Source organism: Mchenga conophoros, linkage group LG18 (assembly GCF_057382185.1).
Source record: "Mchenga conophoros isolate Kocher_MC1m ecotype Shallow Benthic linkage group LG18, M_conophoros_male_GT1.1, whole genome shotgun sequence".
NCBI classification, from domain to species: Eukaryota; Metazoa; Chordata; class Actinopteri; order Cichliformes; family Cichlidae; genus Mchenga; species Mchenga conophoros.
Window position 1 is genome coordinate 20,496,816 of NC_140543.1, and position 9,847 is coordinate 20,506,662.

General features: G+C 43.6%; 1 protein-coding gene across 1 annotated transcript in view; it reads left to right on the forward strand.

Annotated features, from left to right (window-relative positions):
* ptch2 (patched 2) overlaps positions 1-7,340 on the forward strand; it is a 28,087-nt gene extending 20,747 nt beyond the window's left edge. The window contains exons 19-23 of the mRNA XM_085253952.1: positions 865-1,002; positions 1,314-1,456; positions 4,324-4,726; positions 4,816-5,389; positions 5,497-7,340. Of these exons, the coding sequence (XP_085110078.1) occupies positions 865-1,002; positions 1,314-1,456; positions 4,324-4,726; positions 4,816-5,389; positions 5,497-5,531 (1,293 nt within the window). The 3' untranslated portion in view covers positions 5,532-7,340. The remainder of the gene's footprint in view (positions 1-864; positions 1,003-1,313; positions 1,457-4,323; positions 4,727-4,815; positions 5,390-5,496) is intronic.
* Positions 7,341-9,847: the final 2,507 nt, after the last annotated feature.

The window sequence follows — 9,847 nt, forward strand, 5'->3', positions numbered from 1 at the left end:
GAAACACATATCCCCATAGCCCCATTAGGGGTCTGTAGCTCAACTACAGAGCCAGTTTCAGCAGGAATGCGTTTAATTTAAGCAGCGGCCCACAGCAGTGCTGATTGAGACAGCAACACAACACAGTCTCTCAGACAGAGAGGCACAGCTACGTGCATGCATGGTCTCCAAGCATCAACCGGCATGTGAAGGCTTCACCCAGCCTGTATGTGGTCGAGCAGTAAAACAGCTTTTATCATTTCCAATTTAACTATGCCCCAGCTAAAAGCCCCAGCTGGGATCAAAAGCTGCCGTTGGCCAGGAACTGCTTTCTCCTCCTTGTTTTCTAAGGATTGTTGTTGCTGTTTGTATTGCGGTGTACAGTAACACCCCACATGAAGGCATTCGAAAGCTGTGGCACTGCATTACTTAGCTGTTGTATTAAATGTCAGAAAACAATAAAATGAGCGACACAGGCTAAAAATCTTGTGGAAAAAAAATGAAACAAGATTAATTTGTTATGGACAAGTAAATGTGAATGTGGTGCAAACACTTTGCCTTTGGTGCTGTCAATCTCTGGTGTTAAGCACCTATGGGAAGGAAGAAGAGAAAGAGAAAGAAGGAATATGGGAGTGGGCGAGGGGGATGGGATTAACCCGAGGGTGGGAAATTTGATCTCATGTCATTAAGATCTTGACCACAGGGTCAAAGATTCTGGCAGCAGGACTCCGCTCCATCTAGAAAGAAAAGCATTATCGTAGTTGAAATGCTTTAATTTTACAATCTCGTTTAGCCATATCTTCTTTTTTCATCCTACTGTGTTGGCTGGCTTAACATTTCCTGCACTGGAAAAGTGGTAACGCTAAATTTCATGTGTGCTTTTAGGTGTTTATCTTGGCCATGATGACTGTGGAGTTGTTTGGCATCATGGGTCTAATTGGCATCAAGCTGAGTGCCATTCCTGTGGTCATCCTGATCGCTTCCGTGGGCATCGGAGTGGAGTTCACTGTTCACATCGCTCTGGTAAGGAATGAGCAGCACCTAACCACCTAATCATACCTAATAGAAGAAAATGCATTACAAAATATTTTATTTATAACTGGCGAAAAGTTGGCTATTTTAAAATTATTGAGGTATTGGCTTGCTCACTCATGGTGGCAACCTGCTTCCGTGCACACTCTACTGTCTTGTAGCATAGTGTTGTAATCCTCAACAAAACCAAATGCAGGAACTAGGGAGCTTGCCAAAGCCTCACCGCAAGCACAAGTTTTGTGTGATCGGCAAGATTTCCAACTCACTTCTCTTCCCCACCTTCCCCCCTCTCTCTTCCGCAGGGCTTCCTGACAGCAATTGGCAACAGAAACAAGCGCTCGGCGGTGGCGCTGGAGCACATGTTTGCCCCGGTGGTTGACGGAGCGATCTCCACGCTGCTGGGTGTTCTCATGCTGGCTGGGTCCGAATTTGACTTCATCATGAGGTAAGTGAGTGTGAGTGTTCATTCGGAAAGGTCATATGCTACCTTTAGAAGAATCAGCATTTTGTGTGGAGCCGGTTGTCTCATCTCACTTTGGGTGCAGTAGGAAACCTCACTTTGGAGGTCTACATGCAGGTGGAAGTCCTTTTTTTGTTGTTTTTGTAGACACACACAGAGACACACAAACAGTGACAAATAAGCACCTGGTTCTGTCACTCTGGGAGCGCACACACATCTGACTCCTCGAGCTTGGAGTGAAACAAATGGGGAAAACATCAAGGGTGTGTGTAGCAGCTGCTTGTAAACATGGAAGTGTTCTGCTGCCCACTGGGTGGTGTCTCCCTCTCACTCTTTCACGCTGTCTCTTTCACACATACACAGGGGAATCTGTAAAAATTCCTATCATCTGTTTGGCATTCCCGCCTTCCACGTTGGATGCCGTAATGAAAAAGAAGTGGAGCTAAATTTGAACTGGTCAGATGCTCTGCGGCCCACCAACAGACCCTCTGTTTGTGTGTGTGTGTGTGTGTGTGTGTGTGTGTGTGTGTGTGTGTGTGTGTGTGTGTGTGTGTGTGTGTGTGTGTGTGTGTGTGTGTGTGTAAGAGAGTCTACACTGGTGAGTGTACATTGTGTGCGCATCTGCTCTGTGTGCGTGTGTTTTCTACCACTGTTTCATGGTCAGAGTGGAAAAAAGGCGAATACCTCCATGTTTTTCAGCCGAATGTGGTCTCGGCCCAAACCCTAAACCACAGCCTTGAGCTCACAGACTGCAGCAGGCCTCCATGACATAAAAAGCACAGTTTTCTTCAGAAACGGAGACAGAAGCAGAGGGAGCAGGAGACGTTTTCTGAGGGTGGCTTCCGTACAAGGACATAAGGTCTTTGTGGGTGGCTAGATCACAGCCTGATGAGTAGATCTTCCAAAACTGTTGGATTACACTCATAAAGAAATGTACATATATTTAGGTACCGGTAGCGGGAATTTGAGAATACCTGGGAAGTTGGGTTGGAATTAAGGGTGCCAGAGCAAATTTCCAGTACTTTTTCTCTGCTCACGTTTTTGAGAGACAATTTTCAAAAAAACAGAGCGTGAAGGAGAGACAGAGGGGACTAGTCTCTGTTGGAGGTCTTGTTTAGCTGTAGCTGTAGCTGATTGGGGGAAGCCAAGGCTGGCTAGCTGGGGAGTAGCATAAATATACTGCTGTAAACATCTCCTGGCCTTGTAATGCACTGAATAAACAGCACGCCTAATTCAGCTCTGCTCAGAGACCTCTCTCACACACATACTTACGTAGAATGTGCATGCATGCAGGCAGGCCACAAGTCAGTGCGCACGCACGCACACACACGGGTGTACACACGTGGAGAAACGCACATACGTACATGCGTGTAAGCGCTTACTGTCTCATTCTTACACACACACATACGACTCTGCAGGCCTGACAACGAATGGAAAAGATTACAGTTTATATAAACAACAGAATTCCTAACAGTGAGACGCTGTTGGAGGTCCCACCAACGTCTCACTCTCTTTCTTTCTGTCTCTTTTTCCGCCACGTAAAGAATTGTCATTTTGGGGTAAAAGCAAGTGAGCTCAAATGTGGACGCCATTCTAAAATAGTAATGATAATATTGATAAACTATTTATCATTTCGCCATCTGCAGGTGAATGCGCATTAATTCGATTAAGCATGCTTGTTAAATATGTGCGTCCCTGCAGGGTTTTGGCAAAGCAGCTTATGAATATCCTTCTGATAACAGAGGAAAATAAGGACAGCTGCTAGAGAGGAAAAGAGTAAACATATCAGACAAAAGAGTGACCTTTGTCAAGTGAGGTAGTAGTAATAATCACTGTAGTAGTCCATTGAGAGGGAATGTTTCCATAACACTCTGCAGCTATTATCCTTGTCCTTGTTGGCTTTTTTCCCTCATACCAACTGTCATTTTTTTCCCTCCCTCCCTCTTTTTTTTCTTGTTTTACCTCTTTAAGTCTGGCTGGTGGTTAGCATCTCACTGTCTCCCTGCTTTCTGTTAGTGTTTAAGTGGAGTCCTCTCTAATTTTCTTGGGGAGCTCTTTCTTGTGGCCTGCCTCCACCCCTGGCCTCCTCAGAGCTGTACAGAGATGGAAACACACACACATACACACACACACGCACAGTGTGAGCAGAAAGAAAAAAAGAAAACGAGCGAGAGAATATCTTGTAGCAGCAGCAGTGGAGGCATCAAAGCATGTTTTAGTTGGACTAAGCAGGGAATCAGATTTGCCCCCACCACCCAACCCCCTCGCCTTTGATACACAAACACTGGGCTTTCCCTGTATTCTTCCCCAGAGCTACTTCCCTTCCTCATGTGCCAACTATGTGTGTGTTTGGAGTGTTTGGAGCCGCACACACACGTGTGTTTTTGTCCATTTAAAGAAAAGAAAAAAAAATGTGTTGCATAACAAAAATGTTAAATAGAAAAATGGATAAAGCAAAAAAAAAAAACCCAAAAAAACCCCAAACATTTGTCAAATGTTAAATGTCTTGTACTTTGTGTGAAAGTGTCATGAGCTTGGCTGACAGTTTTAATGCATCTGTATTTTAGCCAAATCCCTATAAAACTTAGCATGCAAAAGAAAATAGGATTAAATGAATTGCAGCTCTGTCACTGCACGTTCCAGTTGATTGAAAAAATTGCCAATAGGCTAAAGAGAGATGACAGACCTGCTCTGTCCTTTGGCATTTGTCTGATTTCAGGATGGTTAAATGCATTAACAGCGATCAGTCACTACTGCGTGTTACCGTTTGCTTTTATTCTGACACTGATTCTTTGTCGTGTCTGTTTTCGGTTCACGCCCAAACTAACATCTCATGTCTCTCCATCCTTCAGGTATTTCTTCGCTGTGCTAGCCATCCTGACTGTTTTGGGGATGCTTAATGGCTTGGTTCTCCTCCCAGTCCTCCTCTCCATGATGGGTCCTCCGGCTGAGGTCACCCCGGTTGACAATGCCAGCTGCCTGCCGTCACCTTCTCCAGAACCTCCGCTGCCTCCACCAATGACCCATCATGGGTACTACACAGGCCACCCCAACCCACGCTCTCGTCAACAGGCGTTTTCTGAGTCATCAGACTCTGAGTATTACTCTGAGTTGACCACTACATCAGGGATTGGGGAGGAGGATTATAAGTACTGTGAACGGAGTGCATACTTAGCATCGCACACCAGCGTTCCACCAGCAACATCTCATATACTGCTGGAAGCGAGCAAAGACCCGAGCTTCCCTAAACTTACGGTACGCTGCATGAGCACGCAGACAAATTAAGCTGCCCTATTGTTCATCAAATCTTCTGAAAGTTAACTGTAAACATTTCTTTGTTTTAGGTGGTGAAGCCATTTAGAGAAAATGCAACAGCTCCTGGTGGGAGGATTGAACCATTAAGTGAATCTTCCTACATTGCACAGTCTCCTCTTGGATCCCAGGTTACATGCTGGGATGAAAACAAGCGGGAGCAGCAGAGGGGCTCCCAGAGACTCCAGGCTCAGCCTGGCCAACACTTACCCGGCGACAGAGCCCACTTTCCTGGGAGGACTTTTCAGAGCGGCCCCAGGTTCCAGAACGTTAGAGGGCCTCAGCCAAACAGGACTAAAGGGCTGAGCTATAGCCATAGCAACTCTACCCTGCCAACACAACAAGGCTCCGCTGGGGGACCTGTTACTATGGTTACAGCCACGGCTTCTGTGACAGTGGCTGTCCACCCGACCTTGCCGGGAGCAGCATACCAAGGCTACATGCATGAAGGTTTTGACACGGACAGCGAGTCGGACTGTTTTGAGGCTGCTAAGAGGACATGTGGTGACAAAACAAACTTTTCTTCATGTAAAAGAGACTCTCTAGAGCTCCAGGACTTGGAAGCAACACAGGGCCAGACAGAATATCAGCTTGACAAGACACAAGGTGAGCAAAGTTTTCAGGCTTCTTTGTCACTGACAGTAACATGTGACCGTGACTTAATGTCCCCCGTGCCTAAAGTCTGATCGCTCTCTGTCTTCTGTCTGCTGCAGGTGAGCTGAGGATCCAGGCACCCAAAGACTGCTAGACCCTCTCACACGCCTCGCCCTCTCTCTTCGAATCTCTGGGCTACTCCCCAGAACGTCCACATGGCGTCACGTCACACATTGACAGCTGTACATAGACTCTAAAGAATAAATGAGAGGTTTTACTTCAAGGACGTGTTAAGACGAAAAAAATATTTCTTTTAAGAATTATATAAATTTATGAGTATATATTTTAATACTAAACAAGAGGGAAGCTATTTAAAAGAGTACTGTATAACTTGGGTATTCTCTTGTGTAAAAGTTCAGATGTAAAAGATTATCTTCAAGTGGGGTGGTTGATTTTATTTGTTTCTTTTTTGTGTTTTTTTTTTTTTTGGGTTGCCCCCCTGCACTGTATAGAATAAGAAATGTGCTATATGTTTTCACAAAGCTGAGATGTTATTAAGATTATAGGCTATTGAACATACATGGTCAGTGTTTTATTTCTATTTGTATTATGTTCCTTTTTTTGCTGCTACACTTCAAAATAATTTTAAGCAATTTGCCTTAAAAGAAAAATGCAGTACCCCTCCCTCCCCCTTCTCCTGTTAGCATCTATCACAGTGTTGCGCTGTGAGGTATTCTGTATCTGACAGACTCTCTGCCATAGTGTGCACTGTAAAAACTTACACAGCAGATGGTGTTTTCTTAACAGTAGTAACCGCCGTGCCTTCACTACATCACCCTTCCCCTGTTATCACAGCATTCAGAGCTCAGTATTATGTTGTAATTGTATAAATATGTTTTTATCGCTTTCTCTTGTCGAGACACAGAATGTGTACCACGATTGGCAGTGATTGGCTGACGCTTGTCACCATCTATCTGAAAATGGTCAAATCTGATCAGTCAGCCATCATGACACGCTTAATTCATATTGCCTGTGCCCCAACGGCCTCTGCAGTTTTAAATTACTTGAAGGAGCTTTGATGTCTTTTTTTCCTGCAGTTTTTGTAAGCTCTACAGTGGGTGATGTTTACTTTTGTCACTTTAACAAAAGTGTCGTTCACCTTCTCGTATTAGTTTTGAAAGGGAATCTTAAAATTCACAAATGCAAAGGGAGTTATTTTAGTTTATTATTTTCTTCTCTTTCTTTTCTTTGCTGGCTGCTTTAGGGTTATTAGGGTCTCTTGTTATCGTGACCCTGTGCAATTATTACACGATGTAAACCGGTTTCAATCTAGTTAGCGCTTCGACACGCTCTGACTCACTTTTTTTTTTCTAATGACTCTGTCTGTTAATGCAAACCTCATATATGTGTCATGTTACATTTCTTTCATTTCATTTGCTTTACAGAGTTTCAGTTGTTATTATTCTTGTTCAGTATTGGTCTAATCACTGCCAGGTTAAATAATTGCAGGGAGAAACTTGCAGATCTATTTGTGTGTGTGTCTACGTGTGTGTGTGTCATTTTCCAAGTGGCAGCTTTGGTTTTTTTGTTTTGTTTTTTTATTTTGGAAATATGAAAAAACAGTCAAGTAGCTACTGCAGCTGAACAAAAACACCTTTCACAGTTTGATCACACCATAGACAGCCAGGAGGTGTTGTCAGTATCTGTGTGTGTGTGTGTGTGTGTGTGTGTGTGTGTGTGTGTGTGTGTGTGTGTGTGTGTGTGCGCGCTTGTGGGAAGGGGGTGGGCGAGGGAGTCCTGCATTGATTTGTAGTTTATTTCAGAAAAAAATGTTAATGTCATGCCATATAAATTATTTATATTAAATTTTTATTTTTGTAGTTTGTACAGTTGTTAGTATCTAGACTGAAGTTCTATTTTTAAAGAGTAAATATATATTATATATAAATATATCTATTTGTGGCTGAGTTTGCTTTTATTTTATTGTTCTGTTGACTTTGGGGGGGGGGGGGGTGGACTGGAGGGCGGGAGGTCATGGGAGGGAAGGGGTTCACAACACTTTAGAGCTGAGGCCTTTGTGTGTGTGTGTGTGAGAGAGCAGGAGGTGTGCGTGCGTGTGTGTGTGTGAAGCAGAGGGGGCGGTTGGAGGACCATGAAGGAGAAGGTGTGTAGGAGTCACTGTTACACCTTGTTTTTGAGTCTCCTCTTGGCCCTTCCTTCTTCATTGTCAGTTTTAAAAATGTTCTTGTCCACGTCTAAAACACTGTGACTTCTGAAAACTATGCTCAAGAAAAAACCCTTGTGTGACCATTATGTTCCCTCACCTGCTATAGAAATTTAACTAACAAAATAAATGGAATGAAAAAAAGTGCTTCTTCGGTCTTTGCCGGTCTTTGCGTGTGTGTATGTCCACCTGTTGCCCTGTAAATAAATAAAATGGGAGCACACATCTCACACACTGTGGCCTGTTCTCTCATCAAGACACGATGTTGAGGTGTCGGGTAGAAGCATGCTGACCCTTCTGGCCTTGACATACAAGCGCTGAGTTACTAAAGCGGTAAAATCAAAGAGATGCTTAAGATAAAGGCAAAGATTTTAATATTATCTTTATTATATTGTCAGGGAAGGATAGACATGAACTTTCTAAGCATGCTCCATCCATCTCATCCAATTTAAGCACAAGATTACACTTCATTTGGGTCTGAAAATTACATTAATTTTGCTTTGGACATTTGTCTTTCCCTTTATTTCTTTGCCAACCTCAGGTCAAAATGTAAATCTTACATACAGTAAAACGTATTTACAAAGCGTGTTGGATAACTGTGTGAGCTGGGGGCCTACCTCAGCTGTCAAAGGGAGAGAGGCTACATCCTTGACAAGATGCCAATCAGTTGCAGGACTAACACAGAGAGAGGCGACCATTCACATCCACACCTATCACAATTAGGAATCCCCAGTTAACCCAACTCTGCATAAAATTTTGATGACCACATTCTTAATTTTCCTCATCCCAAGTCTTCAAGATACTTGCTACATTTGTCTGGTACGCAGTAGTTAAAGGATAACACGACATAAACGCAGCTATTCGCTCACTGTTTTGTTTGTGTTCAAATAAATGTGAGTTTCACAGATCAGAGGGATGATAAACAAATTTATGATGATTATCTAAGGACATGAAAAAGACAGAAAACTCCATGCAGAATGAACTGGATGTCTTATCGGTTTAGATTTATTGTTATCTCACTGTGCCTGAGGTGTTGTGCAAGCATAACAGTGCCCTCAGCTTCCTGACAGTCATCTGACACCCCCTGAAAGCCGCACAGGTTTAGGGTTAGGAAATAATCCGTCAGAAAGAGTTGTCGCACACGGACAAGCATTTAGCAGCGTGTGTCTTCCTGCTGAGTAAAACGTCCCCACTTTGTGAACAATGACTTAACAGTAGGAACCAGTGAACTGGAGCTTTGAACCACCTGTAAGGTGCCTGGGATCACCGGTTGCCTGAATTATTGTTGTGACTCATCTGTCTAAATCTCGGACGCACATCCCCACACACAAACATCAAGCCTCTTGTGTTTATGTGCACTGCAGATTCTGAAACACAAACATAAAACAAGCTACATGCTCTCTCTCTCTCAAACACACACACACCCACATCCCTGCCTCCTCGTGCGCAGATGCACACACATATACACACAGGCCCACCTGTGTAGATAAAAGGTAGATGCTGTAAATTCCTTTGCTTCCCACACAACAGCTCCTCGTTTGTCAGCCCAGGCAAAGCAGCCCATGTCTGAATCTGATACCTCGCTCTTTTGAAGTCGCTGTCATGCACATGCACATCTAACACAAGCCTCATACTCTTGCACACAGGCAGACAGCAACAACACAACGCAGTGTTTATGTGTCTATATTCGGGGTAAGCTAAACCTAAATATCTCTTAGTTTCTACTATCTCACGTACGGCCTCGAGCTAGGAACAACGCGGGCCCTGCTGATTTTGTTTTAAGCTCTTCATTAATGAGAACATTTGCTCAGCGAGTGATGTCATCACATTTGTGCGCAATGTCACAGTTCAGTGACGAGAAAACATGTCCAGTTATGGGTCACAGCAGGGCTGGAGCCTTACCCAGCATGCTTTGGAGGGAAATTATGTAAACAACTGTTCAGACTAATGTTCACACTCATGAGAGACTATTTTGCATGTACCTAAAGAGTAGAAGAAATTATCTACTACTTATCTAAACCCAAACCTTATCCTGAGGTTAATATTAGTTTAAGCTCACCCTAATCTCAAACCCAGTACAATATATTGATTTATGTTGTGGGGACCTGCTCCTCTGAAAAGAAGGTGGGTCCCCACAGATTTATGTCCCCACAGCTGAAGAAACAGGAGTGCTGAGTCATTCTGGGAACCACATAAGATAGGATTTAATAAGATAAAAAATTAAGGTGTGTTGGACTATTCCTGAG